Raw genomic sequence first — 23,483 nt, 5'->3', positions numbered from 1 at the left:
ATAATATATAACATTATTTACTAGTTTAAAATTTAAATAATAATTAAAAAATATAATAGAAATAAATTAATCCATTTTCTCAATAAAACTAAGCAAATACATTGTATATTACTTGCAACTAGTACATAATACCAAAAATCAACCAAATAACACGAATATACCAAAAAATATACTTAATAAGGGAGCGACTACAACACATCTCCTTTTTCTGCAACACCGGTGCATCCTTTTTCTATTTTCGGCACTTGGATAGATATAATACATTGTAGGTATTTAGAATATCCTGCAAATTTTCAAGAAATTCTAAATAAATTATGGTACCGAATACCGGGTCTAAACTCTATTGCACGCGTGCCTGTTTTTTTGTGTACGCGTATAAAATTTGACAGTTTGAACTATGTTTTTGGCTTCGTAAGCTATTTAGAATTTCTTGAAAATTTGCAGGATATTCTAAATACTTACAATGTATACGGTCGTATAAAAAAATGAGATTATATCAACTTAGGTGCCAAAAATAAAAAAAAGATGTACCAATATTGCAAAAAAAAAGATGCGTTGTAGTCGTCATCTACTTAATAAATACCACTAAAAAGCTAATATTTAATTTTTTATTCCATTGCACTTCATTGTGAGTATCCTTCCTCCCAAACCCTCACTTTTCTAAACTCCAATTCACACTTGTTCAAAAAAAAAGTGTTATCATTCCAAATTTCTTCAAAGTGAGGATGATCAATAATTTTTTTTTTATCATTTTTCTCTAGATTGAAGTGACCCACTGGAGGCTTCCTTAACTGGTCAAAGTTTTTGCCGAAATGACCCTCTTCTCTTTAGGCTCGGCCTTTTCGGACTTAGTAGGTTCATTTGAAGTCTTATTTACATTACATGCTCTTTGGCTTGATCAAAGAGGTTCGAGGCATTGAGTGAGGTGAATTTTGGAGGTCTGGGTCTTGAGGTCGAAAGGGTCCATGAACTAGAGGAGGTTCAGGGGAAGTGGCGATGTCGGCGTGGTCATCAGACAAATCGTCAACGCCTCCCACAACTTGTAGACTTTGAATTGATTCTTCAGATTTCTCTCCAGTCCTTTGTACAACACGATTGCCCGTCAGTGGAGCAACTCAAGCACATGAAAAAAGTGATGGGGAAACCGTAAATATGAAGAAAAAAAACTTGTAAAATCATAAAATTAAAATTAAATAAATAAACCGTAAATATGTAATTTCATCTATATATATTTTATATAATTAGTACAACTATTTGATTTGTTTTAATATTTTAGTTAGTTGGTATATTGGTACATGCAATTCTTAGTTTTTTTATTGCAGTAATGCAATTCTTAGTTTTGGTCTATGATAAGATCATAATTGGGATATTTTTACATAATGGTATAAATTCATTTTTTCTTTATAGATAAAAATATAATTTTGGTACATAAATATTTTTAAAATATATAATTCGTATAAACAATTAATTTTATGCTTTAGTTGGTGACATAAATTTTGGTATTTGATACATATTATTATAATTTAGTACATAATTATAATGAGCATTCCAGGCTGTGGAAAAAGAAAAAAAATCTATATTCACTTTGACATTGGCAGATATGTTTCCTTACAAGATTCTTATGGACATGTATACCCCAACTCTGGTCACTTTTCATTATAGGATTGTACAAAGATATACAATTTTATAAGCAAGAGATTAATAAAAAAAAACATGCAGAAGGTATTGTCACAAGGCAGTTTGTCATTTGTATAGCAGCTCAACATATGAAACTCAGATCTTTTGTGTACTTATTAATATGTCTTTTCTAATATGCGATGCATGCTCACACCTTCACCTTTTTTGCAGCTTCCTTGATTTGTTCAATGGTATAAATGCCAAAGAAATCGTCATCTGTAATCGAGTTGATTGCTGCAGATGCAACATCATCGACACTAACTGGTGGAGCCAATATCAGATCAGATGCTGGAAGAGAGTTTAATGGTTTTGTGAAGTTCTCAACAGAACATAGTATTCTCTCCAGCGGTTCTCCTACCAAATCTAATGGAATCTCGTAGCTGTCCACTCGCCTCTTCCCATATATGAAACCTGGCCTTAGCACGACTCCTGTGCGGGTTTGAATAAATAAGCAAATGAAAAACTATAAAAAAAAAATGTTGCAGCTAAGGATGCAAAACCCAGTGGCTATGAATTGAAGCAAAAAACATCTAATTTGAACAGTCTGCACTTCAAGAAAAACTTGACGCTAAGAGTAACTTAAACGAATCCAATACTATATAACCTATCAATAGTTTCACTGAGCTTGTTGCTCCTATTTCTTTATAAAGGTAATGTTCCAGCAGTTAAAATGTTACCAAACAATTATTTAACATATAATTTCTTTTTGAAAAAAAAAGATATACTAGTATCCACATTTTCAATTTTGCATCTTTTCACTGAGTTGAATTATGAAGTTCTAGTAAGACCGGGATTCTTAAATTCTTCAAAGAAAAAAGAAAGAACGGAGAAGAAATGTTTTATGTTACCAGAGTTTGGATATTTGGAGAGAACCTCGGATTCTGCTTTCCTTTTTCCGGTGAAGTATCCAGATGAAAGTAAAAATGATGGAAGATTATAGTCATGCACTGATATCAAGACAAATTTGGGAATTCCTGCCATAAAAGAAGAAAAAAAAGAGTAAGAGCTCATTTCTCTATCCATGGGCTAGCATCCTAGCATGCTTTGTCCATAATTAAGATGCATAAGAGACCACATATGCATCTTAATTGATACAACAAGAAGTTTCAAGGATACAGACAATTGTAGATAGTAAGATGTAAAAGAAAAAACTGATCCAGACAATTATAAAATATCGCTTCTTAATTGATACAACAAGAAGTTTCAAGGATCAAGCTATAAGGGCCTTTACTTCCAAAGCTCTACCAATCGTTCTAGCATGATGGCATCTATTTTGCCATTATGTGTTGAACTTAACAATATGATATCCAAATTAATCCATACAAAGGAGGAAATCGAAACCAAGAGCACTGGGTTTCTTCCTAATTAGACCAAAAATTAACATAACATTTAAAAAATGGAGAAGAATAGTAACTGCCATGCTTAAACAGCATTCCTTGATAAAAGAAAACTGGGGAAAGAAAAGAGCTGATGCAAGTTAGAAGCACATAAGACAGTATTTCAAAAAGGGAATGACAAGTTGTCCAATACACGTCAAACATTTAGATGTTTCCAATGGACCCTATGCACTGAAAAGAAGGGAGCTGTTATGCAATGTATAACCAGGAAAAGCGATTACAAAGGAAAAACATACTGACATCAATGTTATAAACTGCTGCAATATTAAAATTGATGGTTATGCTTACCATAATCTTTAGCAGCATTAACAGCGACAACATTTGCTTCACCATTAATCCTTAGCATCTGTTCCTCGCTGCCAAACCCCCCGATTGTGGAAACAACTGCAGTTGCCCCAGGAAGTACTTCATCCCAGTTAAGGTAGAAAACATCTCCTGTTTATGAAAACTCTTGGCTATATATATTAGTTGTTCATATTAACTCTAAATTAGCTATATATTAGGACTAATTAGTTTCCTATTCTCTCATAGTTTCCTAGAATAGCTTCCCTAGGTTGTATATAAATATATGTTTATTTCTCATTGAAATATAAGAGAATACCTCTTGTTTCAAAAACATTTTCCAAATTAGCATTCTAGGCAAAAAAACACATATTTTTGGGAACTTTCTTGAAAGAGATCGAAGAATTATAGAGTGAGCATGTTGAGAAACACAGTGCAGCAGAGAATTCATGAGGCTACACACAGAGGAATATAGCAGCTAGAATATCCCAGGATTGCTAACGGCTTGTACGGAGTATGTGGGTGTGCTCACCCAATGATTATGTGGTCCCAAAAATATCTTTCTGTTGTAATCATTCTCTAGAATATTCTGATTTGTAATAGCTGTATTGAGCCTTTTCATATTCACACTATTGTACAAAGCATTCATATATAAATAGAATTACTCTGGCTCATAAGAATATTGAACTGAGAATTTATATTCAATACTCTGTTTTATATTTTCAATCTTGGTATCAAGAGCCTTCTCCTCGGCCCTAGCCATGTCGACTGGGAACGACTCAACTCCTCCCCCGGCTGCCACGCCAACTGGCACCTCTCCTCTCACTGGGTCAATCGTTGCCAGTGCAGCACCTCATGGTGCCTCACACTCTGCTCCCTCCTCCTCATCTCAGCTCCCAAATCCCTTTCCCCAACCAGCCCTTTTCCCTAAAACTTGACCGCACCAATTTCTCCCTCTGGAAGACTATGGTCTCCACTATAGTTAGGGGTCATCGTTTAGATGGCTTTCTTACTGGTACTAAACCGTGTCCTAATGAGTTTCTTGATGCAGGTGGCTCTTCTGGCGATACCGGTTCTGGGTTTGAACGGCAAGTGAACCCCGAATATGAGCATTGGGTCGTCAACGACCAGTTGCTCATGGGCTGGCTATATAGCTCCATGTCTGAGGCTATTGCAACCGAGGTCATGGGCTCCTCTACTGCAGCTGGTTTATGGCGCGCCCTTGACGCTTTATATGGTGCCTACTCCAAATCCAAAATGGATGAGACTCGCACTCTTATACAGACCACTCGAAAGGGAACCACCACCATGAGTGAGTATCTTCGTCAAAAGAAGCATTGGGCAGACATCCTTGCTCTTGCTGGGGATCCATATCCTGAAGCTCATTTAGTTGCAAATGTGCTCTCCGGCCTTGATTCGGAGTATCTCTCCATCATTGTGCTGATTGAAGCTCGGTCTAGCACCTCCTGGCAGGAACTTCAAGACTTGTTACTCAGTTTTGACAGCAAGATTGAGCGTCTCCACACCATTTCCTCTACTAGCAAACTCCTTGGCTCCCTTCCTAGTCCTCAAGCCAACTTGGTTGCTAAGCCTCCTTCCTCCAGTCATCGTGGCCGTGGCTCTTACTCAAATGGTGGGGGTGGTCGTGGCCCTAATGGTCGTGGTTCAGGGGGCGCTCTCGTGGTAGAGGCAGGTCCACTGTCTCCAAACCAACATGTCAAGTTTGTGGCAAGTATGGCCATTCTGCAGCCGTTTGTTACAATCGATATGATGACCACTATATGGGATCTGACCCTAATACAACCTCATCTCTAAACAAGACACCTTCTAATCATAGTGCCCTTGTTGCCACTTCGGAGATCTTGGACAGCGACACCTGGTTCGCAGACAGTGGGGCCAGTAATCACATCACCTCAGATGTGTCCACAATGAACCAGAAACGAGAATATGGGGGTAAGGAAACTGTTACAGTAGGAAATGGAAGTAAGCTTTCTATAGCACACATTGGAAATGGTTGTTTACTTACTAAATCTGGCCACACCTTGTTGCTAAAAGAAATACTGCATGTGCCTAATATAGCTAAAAATTTGCTTAGCATTTCTAAACTTACATCAGATAATAATATACTCATTGAATTTCACTCTAATTGTTGTTTGGTGAAGGACAAAGCAACAGGGAAGGTACTTCTTCAGGGGATACTTAAAGAAGGATTGTATCAATTAGAGACATCAAATCCCAAGCCAAGTCTGCCTTCCACATCTCAGTTCAGCACTACTGTTTCTTTTCCTTTTTCTGGTTTAACCAAAGTGTCTAGAGTCAATGTAAATCAGCTTGTGGCTGACGAGTCTTTTATTTCCAAAATAGATGTGTGGCATAGGAGACTAGGTCACCCATCTTCAAGAGTCCTAAGTCAAGTCCTAGAGTCCAATAATGTAAAATTTTCCAGAAATGAAATCAAAAGCTTTTGTGATGCTTGCCAATATGGAAAATCTCATGCTCTACCATATAAACTATCATCAAATCGTGCTCAGTTTGTGCTTGATTTAGTTCATACCGACTTATGGGGGCCTGCCCCAATTGCCTCTAACATAAACCATAGGTACTACATACATTTCATTGACGACTTTAGTAGATTTACTTGGGTATATCCTCTCAAAAACAAATCAGATGCATTAGATGCATTCATTCATTTCAAAGCCTTTGTAGAAAACAAATTTGACAGGAAAATAAAATGTCTTAGAACTGATTGGGGAGGGAATATCAAAGCTTTTCTGATCTTGTCAAAGTTCATGGGATTGAGTTTCAACACTCTTGCCCTCATACCTCCGCTCAAAATGGTAGAGCTGAACGTAAACATCGACATATTGTCGAAATGGGCCTCACACTCTTAGCTCAAGCTAGCATGCCTCTCAAGTATTGGTGTGATGCTTTTCAAATAGCTGTCCATTTAATAAATAGGCTTCCCACACCTACACTTGATAACCAGTCACCATTTGAGGTTTTGTATCTTCAAAAACCTGATTACACTTCAATCAAAACCTTTGGCTCGGCATGCTCTCCGTGTCTTCGTCCTTACCAATCTCATAAATTTCAGTTTCACTCAGTCAAGTGTGTTAACTTGGGTTTTAGTGAGTCACACAAAGGCTATAAATGTCTCAGTCCCACGGGCAGAATATATATCTCTAGAAATGTAGTGTTTAACGAACTAGAGTTTCCCTTCAAACTTGGTATCCTCAACAATTATCAAGCTGAAAAACCAGTCATTATTCATAGTTCCTCTTCGACCATGCTGCCTCCTTTTCCTTTCTGACCATCAACTTCAATCTCCTCTCAACCTGCTGGCTCTACTCGACCCAATACATCTTTAGTATTCGCTGCTGAATTACCTTCTCCAGTGTGTTCAACCTCCTCTGCAACACACCAGGTGAATTCCAATGAGTTTGTTGCTATTGATTTTGTAAGTTCTGATGTTTTAGCTAGTGCACAGTCAGGTTGTGAGGGGGATAATATGCAGCAGGTTGTTGTTTCGAGCTCAACCACACCTACTCACTCCATTCCAGTTGCACAATCTAAAGCTCCACTCCCTACACATCCTATGGTGACACGTGCAAAGGCTGGAATATTCAAGCCAAAAGTATACATGGGCAGTTCCAAATGGTGTCCAATAAGTGAAGAACCACACACGGTTGAAGATGCCTTGCAACATGATGGCTGGAAAGCCGCAATGAAGGCTGAGTTGGATGCCTTACAAGCTAACAACACCTGGACTCTTGTACCTCCCTCAAGCAGCTACAACTTAGTTGGAAATAAATGGGTCTTCAGGATAAAAAAGAAAGCAGATGGCAGTGTTGAAAGACTTAAAGCTAGGTGATAGGCCTCCAATCACATACGTGTATACAAGGAAGGGAAAAGGGGCTGCCAGCTCAGTAAGTGGCTAGAATGTTAGTTAGAGGAGTGTTTTTCCTCTGTGTGAGGGTGCACGGGTTTGGGGTAAGCTTGAGTAGTAAATAAAGGGGTAGTAACTAAATGTATTTTCTTATGCTGATATTGTAGTCTGTTTGGACTGAGGAGAGACCTAGGCTCTCGAACTCCAGGAAATTCCATTAATGCAAAACTGAGTTTATTCATTCTGTTGTCTGTGTTAGTTTGTTTGCTGAATTTATAGGTTGGTTCCTATCATAGTGGTATCAGAGACTCTACGTTCCATGGCGCCTAAGAAAGACCTTCCGTTGGAAGCCATTGACGAGAAATTGGAGAATTTACAGCTGGGTTTTCGTTCAGAGTTGATGGGGGTGCGATCAGATTTCCAGCATCTGCCTCAGGAATTGGATTCGTTGAAGTCGAATGTGTCGACTATGCAGAAGAAGATCGACTTCCTAGTTGACCATATGACCAAGATGTTTTCGACGTCGGGCCGCCACCTCACTGAACCAACAGCCGCCGATAATGATCGCCAGAGGAAAGCGGTGGATGCGGAGGGGTCGTCTTCGTCGAGTCAGCTTCCGCCTGAGCTGCGGCCGTCGCAACCACCCCATTCGCGGACGGAGGAACCTTGGGCGGCCACCGACCATTGCCCAGGTCGCGATTATCGCCCCCCTAGAATGGATCTTCCATTGTTTTCAGGGAGTAATCCGGAGGGATGGATTTTTCGAGTTGAACGGTATTTCCTCCTGAACAGATTGACAGAGGCACACATGCTAGAAGCTGCAATTATCAGTCTAGAGGGAGATGCTCTCTCATGGTTCCAATGGGAAAATCAGAGGAGACCCATCACTTCCTGGATGGGGTTGAAGACGTTGTTGCTCCTGCGTTTCAGAACGGTGCCGGTGGGGTCCTCGACCGAAGAGTGGTTATCCATTACTCAGGATACCACTGTTCGAGAATATCGTGTGAAGTGGGAGGCTCTGGCATCCCGTGTTTCCGGTGTACCGGAACACATTCTGGAAGGCAGCTTCGTGAAGGGCCTGAAAGAAGATATCAAAGGGGCACTGCATATTTTGCAACCAGTGGGCTTGGCCCAAATCATGGACACGGCCCAACGGGTTGAAGAAACCCATTCCATGTTTCAATCGGGCTACCCTACTCCATTCCCTGGCCCAAAAGTTGCTCCAAGCCCGTTGGCCATACCCAGGCGCCCGTTTCCCCCTTTCTCAGCCAAGGGATTTGTCGCTCCGTCTTCTTCGACTTCTCCTGGCGTGGCTCCGGCGAACGCAGCTATGAGCAGACCCATAACCACGACGACTTCGCCGTTCACCAGGCGTCTCACAGAGGCCGAATATCAGGACAAGCGGGCTCGCGGAATTTGTTTTAAATGTGATAAGAAGTACCACAAGGGGCATGAATGTGAACAGAAAAGCTTGCAAATAATGTTAATTTTGGATGATGAAGAGACCACTGGGGTTCGACTCACCACCTCTCACACCGGACTCCTCGTCGGAAGAAACCCCAGAAGAAACCTTGGCCACCTTATCGTTGAACTCGCTAGTGGGCATTACATCGGCCCATACGATGAAGTTAGCCGGCAAGATAGGCCTTCAGCAGGTTACTGTGTTGATTGACAGCGGTGCTACACATAATTTCATCTCCACGGATGTGGTGAAGGCGGCGAAGATACCGATTTCCGCTACAAACTGTTATGGCGTTCTGTTGGGTACAGGAAGTAAAGTACGAACGGAGGGTATTTGTTCTCAAGTTAATCTCGATTTGGGTACACTGCATGTAGTCACAGATTTTTTACCGTTGGATTTAGGGGGGGCTGATGTGATTCTCGGCATTCATTGGCTAGAAACCCTTGGCAACATGGAGGTAAATTGGCGGGAAATGACTATGCGATTTCAGGTGGCAGGGACTCGGGTTTCGTTACAAGGAGATCCACAACTGTGTATGTCACAGATTTCACTCAATACTATGATTCGGGTGGTGCAGCAAGAGGGGCATGGGTATTGGGTACATTTTGGGCTTTTGTCGACTGAAATGGAGGCACCATTGCAGCAAGTTCCACCCATTATTTCACAGTTGCTGGCCAGATTTGCTTCGGTTTTTGACATGACAGTGGGACTGCCGCCAAAGCGAGCTAAGGAGCATTCTATTATTTTGCGTGACGGAGCTGGTCCTGTTTCGGTACGCCCATACAGATACGCCCAGGTCCAAAAGGACGAAATCGAACGGTTGGTTGCTGAAATGTTGCAGTCAGGAATAGTGCGCCCAAGTATGAGTCTATTTTCAAGTCCGGTCTTGCTCGTTAAAAAGAAAGATGGCAGCTGGCGGTTTTGTGTTGACTACCGAGCCTTGAATCGTGAGACAGTGGCGGATAAATTTCCCATACCAGTAATCGATGAGTTATTGGATGAACTTCATGGTGCGGCTATCTTTTCCAAGTTAGATCTCAAGTCCGGTTACCATCAAATTCGGGTTGCTGAAAGACGGCATTCCGCACTCACGAGGGGCATTATGAATTTTTGGTGATGCCTTTTGGCCTAACCAATGCACCCGCCACCTTCCAAGCCCTTATGAATGAGGTATTCCGCGACTTTCTACGCAAGTTCGTTTTAGTATTTTTTGACGATATTTTGGTGTATAGCCCATCTTTGGCAGCGCACAAGGATCATTTGGAGCAGGTTTTACAGCGACTACAGCAGCACCAGTTGTACGCCAATGCAAACAAATGTCATTTCGGCAAGGCTAGAATTGATTACTTGGGTCATGTGATTACTGCAGAAGGTGTGGAGGCAGATCCTGCTAAAATAGTGGCTATGACGAGCTGGCCAGTCCCAAAAACACTCAAAGAGCTGTGGGGTTTCCTTGGTCTTACGGGCTACTACCGTAAATTTGTGAAGGGATACGGTTCGATAGCTAAGCCCTTGACTGACCAGCTGCGTAAGGAGTCTTTTGGCTGGAACATTGAAGCACAGGAAGCATTTGAACATCTCAAGACAGCCATGTGTTCGGTACCTGTTCTTGCTTTGCCGAATTTCCTTGCCCCTTTTATTGTTGAAACTGACGCTCCAGGTGAAGGATTAAGGGTTGTTTTATCGCAAAATCAGCGCCCCATAGCATATTTCAGTCAGGTTTTGACCCCCACAGCGAAGACCAAATCAGTGTACGAACGTGAGCTCATGGCGATAGTGCTGGCCATTCAGAAATGGCGACCTTATTTGTTGGGCAGGAAGTTTATAGTTCGCACAGATCAACGCAGTCTTAAGTATTTGTTGGAGCAGCAATTGGTAGCTTCGGAACATCAAAAATGGTTGACAAAGCTACTGGGTTATGACTTTGAGATTCAATATCGTCCCGGGCTCGAAAACAAAGCGGCGGATGCACTATCAAGGGTAGATCACTCAGCTGAGTTAGTGGCCATTTTGGTACCTTCAGTCCTCTCCATTCCTGATTTGCAAGCCCATGTTTCAGCCGACCCCTTGCTGTCAAAAATTATTCAGGAAGTGCAGATGGGCCTCGCAAATTCTGGATACACTTATAATCATGGCTGCCTGAAATTTAAAGGGAAATTGGTGCTGCCTTCGTCATCACCGTTCATTCCGCTGATTTTACAAGAGTATCACAACAGCAAAGTTGGGGGCCATTCTGGGGCGTTCAAGACTTTACAGCGGCTGACTTTCATTGGCTGGGGATGCGGAAATCTGTTCAGGAGTTTGTGGCAAAATGCACAGTTTGCCAGCAGCACAAATACTTAGCACAGTCGCCAGCGGGACTTCTGCAACCTTTACCGATTCCGGATAGAGTTTGGGAGGATATTTCAATGGACTTCATTGAGGGGCTGCCGCATTCGAATGGGTTCGATTCAATTTTTGTTGTGGTGGATAGGCTCACTAAATATGGGCATTTCATTGCTTTACGTCATCCTTTTTCCACAACCACGGTAGCCGCTGTTTTTGTGCGAGAAGTAGTGCGCCTCCATGGAATCTCACGATCCATCGTCTCTGACAGAGATAAAGTTTTCTTGAGCATTTTTTGGAAGGAGTTATTTCGTTTACAAGGCACCAGTTTACAGCAAAGTTCGGCATATCACCCACAGTCGGATGGCCAGACGGAAGTTGTTAATCGCTGCCTTGAGACTTATTTGAAGTGCTTTGTTAGTGAGAAACCATCACAGTGGGCGAAATGGCTGTCTTGGGCCGAATACTGGTACAATTCTGCCTTCCATTCAGCAGCTGGAATGACTCCCTTCAAAGCTGTTTATGGCCGTGATCCCCCTCCGCTCTTGCGCTTTGAACCAGCCAGCACAAAGGTCTCGGCGGTAGACCAGTTTTTACAGTCGCGTGATGAGATTTTAGCACTCCTGAAAGCTAACTTACACCGTGCCCAACAAAAAATGAAAGCTCAGGCTGATAAGAAACGAAGGGATGTTCAGTTCGCGGTAGGTGATTTGGTTTATATTAAACTTCGCCCGTATAGACAGCGTTCCATCGCCAAGAGAAAGAATGAGAAACTCAGTCCTCGCTTCTTCGGGCCGTTTCCTGTAATAGCTCGGGTTGGTGCAGCGGCTTACAAGCTCCAATTGCCTCCGGGGTCTCGCATTCACTCCGTCTTTCATGTGTCCATGCTTCGTGCTGCCTTGGGACCCCAACAAACAGCCACCACTCTTCCCAAAGACCTCTCGCCAGATCTGGAATGGACACTTGAACCAGCCAAGGTCCTGGACGTGCGGCCAGGTACACAAAAACAGCAACCACAAGCCTTGATTCAATGGGTCGGTCTACCTGAGTTTGATGCCACTTGGGAAGATTTTAATGTGCTTCAACAGAACTATCCTGCATTCCACCTTGAGGACAAGGTGAGACTTTGGGCAGGGGGTATTGATAGGCCTCCAATCACATACGTGTATACAAGGAAGGGAAAAGGGGCTGCCAGCTCAGTAAGTGGCTAGAATGTTAGTTAGAGGAGTGTTTTTCCTCTGTGTGAGGGTGCACGGGTTTGGGGTAAGCTTGAGTAGTAAATAAAGGGGTAGTAACTAAATGTATTTTCTTATGCTGATATTGTAGTCTGTTTGGACTGAGGAGAGACCTTGGCTCTCGAACTCTAGGAAATTCCATTAATGCAAAGCTGAGTTTATTCATTCTGTTGTCTGTGTTAGTTTGTTTGCTGAATTTACAGGTTGGTTCCTATCACTAGGCTTGTTGCCAAGGGCTTCCACCAAAGGCCCGGCATTGATTTCGGAGAAACTTTCAGCCCGGTTGTTAAAGCTTCAACAGTGAGGATAATTCTTACCATAGTTGTATCAAAAGGATGGGATATAAGGCAGCTAGACATAAATAATGCGTTCTTAAATGGAGTTTTGGAAGAGGATATTTATATGGCACAACCGCAAGGTTTTGAAGAAAAATCCAAGGAGAATTTTGTGTGCAAATTAAATAAGTCTCTCTATGGATTGAAGCAAGCACCAAAGGCTTGGTTTGAAAGACTCAAGAACACCTTCATACAGTGGAATTTCAAGAACTCCAAGGCTGATACATCATTATTTTTCTACAAGTCAGGAAAAACAATCATCATGGTACTAATCTATGTAGATGATATCATTGTTACTGGGAATGATAACAACAAAATCAGGGACTTTATTGCTGAGCTAAACAAGCGGTTTACACTCAAAGATTTGGGGCCCTTGCATTACTTTCTCGGTATAGAGGTGAGCCGAGATGATTCGGGCCTATATCTAACACAGACGAAGTACATAGAAGATCTACTACGAAGAATGAACATGGTAAATTTGAAGCCATGTCCTACCCCTATGACTGCTGGGAGACCTATGTCTATTAATGATGGTGAACTTATGCACAATCCGACTGTCTATAGAAGTATAATCGGTGCCCTTCAATACTTGTGTCACACACGTCCAGATATAACTTATGCAGTAAATAAACTAAGTCAATTTCTGCAATCACCTACATCTGTGCATTGGAGTGGAGCAAAACGGGTCCTGCGATATTTGAAAGGAACCACTAAACTCGGCCTACACATCAGCTGCAATAACAAACTGAACATCACAGGATTCTCGGATGCCGATTGGGCATGCTGCCCCGATGATAGGAGATCAGTAGCAGGCTACTGTGTTTACCTTGGTGATTCGCTTGTGTCATGGTCTTCGAAAAAGCAGCCAGTAGTCTCAAGGTCTAGCACAGAATCGGAGTATCGAGCTTTAGCACATGTGGCTGCGGAAATTTCATAGATTGAATCCTTGCTGAATGAAATTAGTGCTCCTGTAATCACACCCTCAGTCGCATGGTGTGACAATATTGGTGCTAGTGCCTTAGCATCCAATCCTGTGTTTCATGCTAGAACCAAGCATATAGAAATAGACGTGCATTATGTGAGAGACAAAGTACTGCAACGAAAGCTTGAAGTCAGGTACATTCCGTCACACGATCAAATCGCCGACTGCCTTACCAAAGGGCTCACTTATGAGCGATTCCATTTTCTCGTCAACAAACTCGGTGTGAGAACATCACCCTTTCGTTTGAGAGGGGATGTTGAGAAACACAGTGCAGCAGAGAATTCATGAGGCTACACACAGAGGAATATAGCAGCTAGAATATCCCAGGATTGCTAACGGCTTGTACGAAGTATGTGGGTGTGCTCACCCAATGATTATGTGGTCCCAAAAATATCTTTATGTTGTAATCATTCTCAGAATATTCTGATTTGTAATAGCTGTATTGAGCCTTTTCATATTCACACTATTGTACAAAGCATTCATATATAAATAGAATTACTCTGGCTCATAAGAATATTGAGCTGAGAATTTATAGTTTCCTAGAATAGCTTCCCTAGGTTGTATATAAATATATGTTTATTTCTCATTGAAATATAAGAGAATACCTCTTGTTTCAAAAACATTTTCCAAATTAGCATTCTAGGCAAAAAAACACATATTTTTTGGAACTTTCTTGAAAGAGATCGAAAAATTATAGAGTGAGCAGGCACCATGTCCTGCTGAATAAAGTCATGATCAAGTTAACACCATATCATATTTAGTATTAACAAATGTTAGCTGGCCAATATGCTTAATAGGCATCTATGTGAACACTACAAATTTGGCATGCTGAATTTTTTTGCAACCATATTAACAAGCTACTGATAGGAATTTGCCTGGTTAAGAAAGTATAAACAGCAAGTATAGTAACAGTAAGGAAATAGAAATGAGGAAATTGAGCTGGTATTGAATATCCAGGGAGTTCGAGAGCCCTGTTCTCTCCCACAAAAAGGTTACAACCTTACACCACTAGAGACCCACCATACAAACTTTATACTAGTACTCACTAGACTATTGTGGACCACAGCCACATACAAACGCAACCCAAATAACAACTTACATCATAATCAGTTTTATTCCCCTACTGCTGCCTAGGTCAGTGGAGGCCTATCAATACCGCCGGCCAAAAGTCTCACCTTGTCCTCAAGGTTGGACAAGGTGGATGTGAGGAAATTGCTCTTGAATAAAGGCGAAGTCTTCCCAAGTAGCTTCAAATTCCGGTATATTAATCCACTTGATCAGAGCTTGTGGAGCCACCTTGTGAGTACATGGTCGCACCGTGAACACTCTCAGGTTCCAAAATCCATTCCAATTCGGCTGTCAAACCGGGAGGAAGAGCAGATGCCTGCTGATGGTGGCCACGAGCAGCTGTCAAGAGCAAAACATGGAACACCGAATGAATGGTAGCATCTGGCGGAAGTTGTAAGCGATATGCCGCTGCTCCAACCCTAGCCAGCACTAGAAATGGACCAAAATATCAAGGAGATAGCTTTTCGTTGTTCTCGTTGTGACGTTTGGCCACCGATTGTTGACGGTACGGGCGCAACTTGACATAGACCAAATCACCCACCTCATAGTTCACATCCCGGTACTTACGATCTGCTTGGGCCTTCATTTTTTGCTAAGCTCGGAGCAGATTTTGTTTCAGCAAGGTCAGAATATCATCCCTTTCTTGAAGGTGCTCCTCAACCGATGAAATCTTGGTGCGAGCTGGTTCAAAGCGAAGTAATGGAAGGGGGTCCCGATGATACACTGCCCGAAATGGCGCCATCCCTGTTGCTGAATGGTAGCAAGTGTTATACCAATATTAAGCCCACGACACTCATTTCACCCACTGTTTGGGTTTGTGGCTAACAAAACACCTGAGGTAAGGAACATTTCACCACCTCCGTTTGCCCATCGGATTGTGGATGCGATTGTGGATGATAAGCAGTGCTCTGTTTCAGTGTAGTGCCTTGCAAACGAAATAATTCCTTCCAAAAATTACTAAGGAATATTTTATCCCGGTCAAAAACGATTGAACGTGGCAGTCCATGGAGCTTAACAACTTTGCGAGCAAAAACCGTTGCTACTGTGAGGGCTGAAAAAGGATGGCGGAGAGGGATAAAATGCCCATACTTACTCAAACGGTCCACCACCACGAAAATGGAATCGAACCCATTCAACATTGGCAGCTCCTCGATGAAATCTATTGAGATGTCCTCCCACACTTGCTCCAGTATAGGTAGGGGCAGTAATAACCCAGCTGGAGATTGAGCCAAGTATTTGTTTTGTTGACATATTGCACAATCCGCCACGAATTTCTGAACGTCCTCCTCATCCCGGACCAATACAAGTCCGTTGTCAGCCTTTGAAATGTCTTAAACACCCCTGAATGTCCCCCCACTTTACTGCTGTGATATTCTTGTAACAGTAATGGGATGAAGGGAGAGGTCGAAGGCAGTACTAACCGTCCTTTGAACTCGAGGCAGCCTTGCACCAGCGAATATCCCTCACATTCCTTCCCCAAACTCAGCTCATGAACCACTTTAGAGAGGGTAGGATCTGACGCAATATGTGCTTGAAGGTCTGGTATGGATAACACATTTGGAACAGAAATGGCAGCCAATGAAACTTCTTGATAAATTCTAGATAATGCATCAGCAGCCTTGTTTTCAAGTCCGCGTTTGTACTGAATATCGAAATCATACCCTAGAATTTTTTAGAGCCATTTCTGGTGCTCCGTTGCTACTAACCGCTGCTCTAATAAGTACCTAAAGCTGCGTTGGTCCGTGCAGACAATGAACTTGTGCCCTAAGAGATATGGACGCCATTTTTGAATGGCTAACACAATCACCATCAATTCCCTTTCATACACTTACTTCGCACGAACTCGGGCTGACAAAACTTGGCTAAAATATGCGATGGGGCGCTGGTTTTGCATCAACATAGCCCCCAACCTTGATCCTGAAGCGTCAACCTCCACCACAAAAGGCATCGAAAAATCAGGCAATGCCAAAACCGGAACCGTGCACATCGCTCCCTTGAGTCAGTCGAAAGCTTCTTGGGCTTCTTGATTCCATCCAAATGCATCCTTTCTCAGCTGATCAGTCAATGGTCGAGCTAGTTGTCCATAGCCTTGAACAAATTTGTGATAATAGCCCGTGAGTCCCAAAAAACCTCTGAGTTCTTTAATGCTCTTGGGTACCGGCCACTTGCTCATAGCGTCAATTTTACTTGGATCAGCAGAAACTCCAAAAGTTGAAATTATGTGACCAAGGTACTCTATCTTCTCTTGAGCAAATAAACACTTCTTCTGATTACCATAGAAGTTGGCTTGTTGAAGTCTGTCGAGTACCACTTCCAAGTGTTTTACGTCCTCCTCCATTGATGGGCTGTAGACCAAAATATCATCAAAGAAAACTAACACATACTTGGGCAAAAGATCTCGGAAGATCTCATTCATTTCACCTTGGAAAGTTGCGGGCGCCTTAGTAAGCCCAAACAGCATGACCAGCCACTCATAATGTCATTCATGTGTGCGGAAAGTCATCTTCTCCAGATCCTTGGTCGCCACTCTTATTTGGTGATATCCCGACTTCAAATCAAGTTTTGAAAAAAATTTAGCTCCATGTATGTAGTTCATCCAACAGCTCATCAATCACTGGTATTGGGAATTTGTCAGCCACCATCTCCCGATTTAGAGCTCTATAGTCCACACAAAACCTCCAACTCCCGTCTTTTTTTTTAACAAGCAAAACTGAGCTGGAAAAAGGGCCCGTACTCGGCTATATGAGTCCAGCTTGCATCATTTCCTTCACTAGCCTCTCGATTTCATCCTTTTGAGCCTGGGCATATCGGTAGGGTCTCACTGAGATAGGTCCTACTCCTTCCTTCAAGGTGATCGAATGCTCCCTATTCCTGGTGGTAGGCCGGCGGGCATGGCAAATACCGACTCAAAACACTAAAGCAAGGACGATACCGGCAGTGGAACGAGAGGGAGAGCCTCCTCTGGAGCTGCTGCCATGGATCCGAATTGTACCCAAAAACCGTGCCCTTCCTTCTCTACTGTGAGTAGCATAATCTTTAAAGAAATTGGTGATTTGCACAAGCTTGGGTCTCCTTGCAAAGTCACCCAAACACCTTGCTCAAACTTCATCACCATAGTCCTCCAGTTCACTTGCATATTTCTCAGTGTTTCCAGCCATTTGATACCCAAAATTACATCTGCTCCACCTAATTCCAAGGGTAAGAAGTCAGCTACCACTCTTATTGCACCCAAATTCAACTCAACTTGAGCACAAATTCCCTCTGTTCAGACTTTCTCCCCCTGTTCCCAAGAGAACTCCATAGCATGTGGTGGCTGTAATTGGAAGTCCTATGGCCGAGACAAATGTTGATGAGATGAAATTATGTGTCGCTCCACTGTCAATAAGTACGGTGGAAAAAGAGACTTTTTCTTATGTTTTATTCATGAGGAATAAGGCCTTTAAATAGGCACTAGGCACTGTACAGCTCTAACAAATCTGGTAGTTAATACCAAATATACAAAAAATAATTACAAATATTCTAGAGTAAATTAATTAGCCTAATCAGAATAATCTAATTATAGTATCTACTACAATTATACAGCTATACTAAATAAATGCTAAAAATAGAATGTTTTCTACATCCTCCCTCAAGTTGGTGCATAAAGATTCCACATGCCCAGCTTGTAAACTAACTCGTTAAAAACTTCTTTTGACAAGCCTTTGGTTAACATATCAGCTTGCTGCAGTTTGCTAGGAATGTACACAACGCATAGCTCTTTTCCATCGATCCTTTCTTTGATACAGTGTCTATCCACTTCAACGTGTTTGGTCCTGTTGTGATGAACTGGATTGTGTGCTATGCTGATTGCTGACTTACTGTCACAGTACAGCTTTAAAGGCTCAGTTTGTTGCAGCTCTAATTCTTCGAATATTCATTTGATCCATAACAGCTCGCAAACTCCCTGAGCAAGGGCCCTCAATTCTGCCTCTGCACTACTGCGAGCTACCACTGGTTGTTTTTAACTCCTCCATGTGACTAAATTCCCCCATACTTTAGTACAATATCCAGTTGTTGATCTTCTATCTTCAACTGAACCTGCCCAATCTGCATTTGTAAAGCCTCAACCCCCTTTCTTCATTCTTTTGGAACAGTAATCCATTTCTTGGTGTTCCTTTTAGGTACCGTAGTATCCTATATACTGCCTTCATGTGTTCCTCTAATGGATTATGCATGTATTGACTAACTAGGCTCACGGCAAATACAATATCAGGCCTTGTGTGGGAGAAGTAGATCAGTTTTCCCACTAATCGTTGATACATTCCTTTGTCAACTGTATCTTCTTTAATTAAATCCTTGTATTTGCTCTTTGGTTCGACTGGTGTTGCTACAGGTTTGCAGCCACTCATTCCAGTTTCTTTGAGTAGATCAAACACATATTTCCTCTGAGGTACAGCAATTCCTTTCTTTGTTCTTGCAACCCCCATACCCAAAAAATACTTCATTGATCCAAGGTCCTTTACGTCAAACCCTTGGGCTAGCAGTCTTTTGAGTTCCATTTGTTCTCTAAAATACATTGACATAGACAAAAAGAATAGCTATCTTACCCTCTTGTGAATGCTTAAAGAACAAGGTATGATCGGACTGCGCCTGTTTGTACCCATACTTCTTTACCACCTAATTAAATCTATCAAATCATGTCCGTGGGGATTGTTTCAAGCCATACAAGGATTTTTTCAAGTGACACACCCTCCCTTTTCCATATCTCTCTTCGAACCCTAGAGGAATCTTCATGTAGACTTCTTTTTCCCCGTGTCCATTAAGGAAGGCGTTCTTTATGTCCAGTTGTTGAAGTGGCCAATTGAGATTTGCAGCAAATGATAGCAGAACCCTCACAGTATTTAGCTTAGCAACAGGTGCAAAGGTCTCTTTGTAGTCCACTCCATATGTTTGTGTGAACCCTTTCGCAACTAGTCTCGCTTTATACCGATCTATGGTTCCATAAGCTCTATGCTTAATAATAAACACCCATTTGCATCCTACCACATGTTTATCCTCAAGCTTTGTAACTATTGTCCATGTAGTGTTGTTCTCAAGTGCCCCAATCTCCTCATAAACTGCTTTCTTCCACTCTTCTCTCGATAAAGCTTCGGTTATATCTCTTGGAACCACCTCTTGCTCAACTTTTGTAAGAAAGGCTTTGTATTGAGGAGTGAGCTTACTATAACATACATATTTGGATATAGGATGTACAGTGCAACTACGAACTCCTTTTCTTTTGGCAATAGGTAACTCAGCTTCATGTTCCTCCGTACTGTTAGGAATTTCATTAGGTAGTATAGAATTAAGAGAAGGGTTACTTACATTAGGAGTAGTCCGAGAGTCAGACTCATGAGGTGGAGGCTCAGTAGTTGACTGTATTACTTGATGGTTTCTATTTCTTCGATCGTATACTATCACCTCTTTTGTTATAGGCTGAGATAGTGTCTGCTGAGATGACTGAGATAGTGGCTGCTGAGACGATTGATCAAACGAGGGATGAATAGCAAAATCAAGAATAGCCTTAGGTAGACAAGTATCCCAACCAGAAACTTCACTCACTGTCCCTCCCTGAAGTGAAGTGGTGTAATAAAAAAAATTGCTCTTCATTGAAGGTGACATCGTATACATACGACGAGTAGAGGGGTGATAACATTTATACCCTTTTCTGGTAGAAGAGTAGCCCAAAAAAACACACTTAAAGAGCACGTGGGTCAAATTTTGAGCGATTTGGACCCAAAACATGCACATAAGAGACACATCCAAATGTCTTCACGGGGAGATTAGAAATAAGATGTGCATGAGGATGATTTTTAAGAAGGATAGAGAAAGGAGTATTATATTTTAACACTCGAGAAGGCATACATTTATGAGGTAAACAGCGGTGAGTATGGCTTCTCCCCAAAAGATTTTTGGCATAGACGCAGTAAACATGAGTGCTCTAGCAATTTCTAATAGATATTTATTTTTTCGTTCGGCAATCCCATTTTGTTGGGGTGTGTCGGGACAAGAACTTGTATGAAGAATACCATGAGATAAAAAATAATCATTTAAGATAGAGTTGAAGTATTTAGTTCCATTATCTGTATGAAAGACTTTCAGATTTGCATTGAATTGATTTTTAATCATAGAATGAAATTTTTTAAATGTCATGGCAGCATTAGATTTATTTTTGAGAAGATATACCCAACTAGTTCGTGTGTGATCATCAATAAATGTGATAAACCAGCTGGTATTGGTAGTATTTGTTATCTTAGATCGTCCCCATAAATCACTATGAATACTAGAAAAAGGGTGAGATGCTTTGTATGGAATAGAACGAAAAACAGCCCGAGTATGTTTAGCAAACTGACAAATTTCACATTTAAATAAGCTCAAGTGTTTATTTTTAAATAACATAGGAAACAAATATTTCAAATAGGGAAAACTAGGGTGGCCTAGCCGATAATGCCACCGCATAATATCATTATCACTAGAAGCAAGATAACTAGCAACAAGAGTGTTATTCACTTGAGCAGAATAGATAGGAAACGGATCGATGTAATACAGCCCACTACATGCCTTCGCACTTCCAATCGTCTTCCTAGAGGACATGTCCTGAAATGTACAACAATTAGGGGAGAAAGATGCAATACAATTCTGATCTTTTGTGAGTTTACTAACAAAGAGTAGATTGCAAGAGAGTTTTGGAACAAGGAGAACATTTGTAAGGGTAATTGAAGGAGATAAATAGATAGACCCTTTACTAGCTACTGAAGAGAGAGTACCATCAGCTATTTTAATACTGACATCACTCGTTGACATATAGTTTTAGCAAAACGAGTAAAACTATCAGTCGGAGAAGTGATCCATATGGCCATCCCTTGCCCAGCTACTCGGTCTCCTACTTAACAACTTAGCAGCACCTAATGCACTATCTAGCCATGCACGTATTCTCCACCTCCATATCCTTTAGAAACAACTTTAATATGTTAAAGGTATAGTCACATAGACACTACTCCCAATTCCATATTATATAGTAAAAGAATGAAGACCATCTGAATAAGCAAAGAGCTTTTTGAATGATCCAAATATCTTTATCATGGAGGATCTGTTTCACTAAAATGAAACTGTGTCATCGGTTCTATTACCTCATTCGTTGCACTTGCCTCTTCCAAATATTGTCTGGTTTATGCACGTTGCCCTAACTAACCACCATCAACACTTGATTTAAGGTAAGCAATTTATTTCTAGTGGCAGATACCAAAAATACAACCAAAGAACTGATACTTGAAATGCAATTTGTTTCTTTCAAGTATGCTTGTTATTCTTTCTTTTAATTTACATCCACAAACACAAATTCATTCAAATAAACTCTCTAAATAAGTAATTTACTGGATCACCATGAGAATATATTTTGCAAAATAATTCATGGGAACATGATGAATTTATAATACCCGGTACCCAAGAAACTTGATCAATCCATGAACCAGGATAAGTAGGACGGCCTGACCTGTGAATAGAGCAAAGTTTCATATTTCAGACAAAGAATACAATAAAATGGTAAAACGGCAATACATTGATTAATCAGTTCATTACAGTTCTTCATCAAAGATCACCAAAATATAAGCAGTCAGAAACATAAAGAACACAAAACACACATTACTGTTAAAAAAACAAAAAAAATCAAAATTTGTAGCACCTGCTTACACTAACGACCTCTATGCCCTTGGAAACTGCAGCCTTGCATATAGCCGAACCAACAAAACCACTGCCTCCCAAGACCACAATCTACTAAGAGCATCTTGGTCAGTTGCTTATGCATATAAATGTAAAATGTAGCCAAAATGGCCTGAAATTGCATATATCATCATGATGTCTAACAATGAAAAGGTGGAATAAGTTGTGACCTACCCGTTCACTCCTAATATCAGCCACAACATCTATCGTGGCAGAATTGGAGTCTGCGTTTATACTTGATTCCGCATAACTACATCCAACTCTAAACCTGCATAAGCTAGCAATCAAAACAATGTGAAAATCTTCACTCCAAAATCATAATAGAAGTACTAACATCAACAAAAGAGGCTACATAGTAGAAAAGAAGCTGCTTTCTTCTTAAAGGGAAGACTATGGTAGGTCTTATGATTATTTCGCATAATTCCTCATGGGGTGATAACAGAATACACACTCCACTACAGTTCAAGAAAAACGACAACTCCCATTAGAGAACTTGCAGAAAACCCACAATAGGAGCTTCAAATTTTACCATTATTTTCTCCATTGAAAAACCCACTAGAAATTTTGGAACTAAAACCCACAAAAGAAACAAAGACGGAACAAAATAAAATCAACACTTTTCTGGGTTGCTTGCTATCTTTAGTGATAATTTTCAAAACTAGACCATGCAATTATCTGGTAAATAATAAGAAAGAAGAAAGAAAAAGAAAAAAAGTAAGTTATGAGGAAAAGTGTATGTGGAGTAAGTGACAGAGAGTTTGAATTGTGACCTGGGAGAGTGGGGGAGAGAGATAGCAGAGCGGTTGTGGAAAAGTGAGTTGAGGCGAATGGGAAAGGAAGGTCTTGGGAGAGAGGAAGGAGGTGTGGAAATGGCGGGGAAGGCCAAAAACGACGCCATATTTGAATCAAGCGACAACCCAGAATCTCAGATACAGGATTGGAAAGCAATGGGGTCCGGTGGGTGAGGTTGAGGTTGAGGTTGAAGTTGAGTTTAGGGACTTTCCGGTGACCCAAATGCTTCTTTTACAGGAGGATGTTGTTAATAACGTGGCTGATAATGCTAGTTTCGGGTCAATATTGGGAAAAAGAAAAATGAC

The 23,483-nt window shown here is 41.3% G+C and overlaps 1 protein-coding gene across 3 annotated transcripts; it reads right to left on the bottom strand.

The window, feature by feature from the left end:
* Positions 1-1,554: 1,554 nt before the first annotated feature.
* LOC133777783 (uncharacterized protein At1g32220, chloroplastic) lies at positions 1,555-23,483 on the bottom strand. Of its 3 annotated transcripts, XM_062217519.1 has the most exons (7): positions 23,157-23,483; positions 22,561-22,654; positions 22,349-22,437; positions 22,104-22,159; positions 3,363-3,509; positions 2,526-2,651; positions 1,555-2,106 (listed from the first exon to the last, which is right to left on the bottom strand). In XM_062217519.1, the coding sequence occupies exons 1-7, from the start codon at positions 23,282-23,284 to the stop codon at positions 1,826-1,828; spliced, it is 921 nt and encodes a 306-aa protein (XP_062073503.1). In that variant the 5' UTR covers positions 23,285-23,483; the 3' UTR covers positions 1,555-1,825. The 3 variants fall into 3 exon arrangements, with proteins under 3 accessions (XP_062073503.1, XP_062073501.1, XP_062073502.1); XM_062217517.1 differs by lacking the exons at positions 1,555-2,106; positions 2,526-2,651; positions 3,363-3,509; positions 22,561-22,654; positions 23,157-23,483 and adding an exon at positions 12,155-21,264 and having other exon boundaries at positions 22,349-22,431; XM_062217518.1 differs by lacking the exons at positions 1,555-2,106; positions 2,526-2,651; positions 3,363-3,509; ... (2 more) ...; positions 22,561-22,654; positions 23,157-23,483 and adding exons at positions 12,155-21,264; positions 21,435-21,616; positions 21,798-22,097.

The sequence above is a fragment of the Humulus lupulus genome, chromosome 5 (genome assembly GCF_963169125.1).
Source record: "Humulus lupulus chromosome 5, drHumLupu1.1, whole genome shotgun sequence".
NCBI lineage: Eukaryota > Viridiplantae > Streptophyta > Magnoliopsida > Rosales > Cannabaceae > Humulus > Humulus lupulus.
The sequence above is the reverse complement of the archived record's forward strand: the minus strand, read 5'-3'. Positions and strand labels throughout refer to the sequence as shown.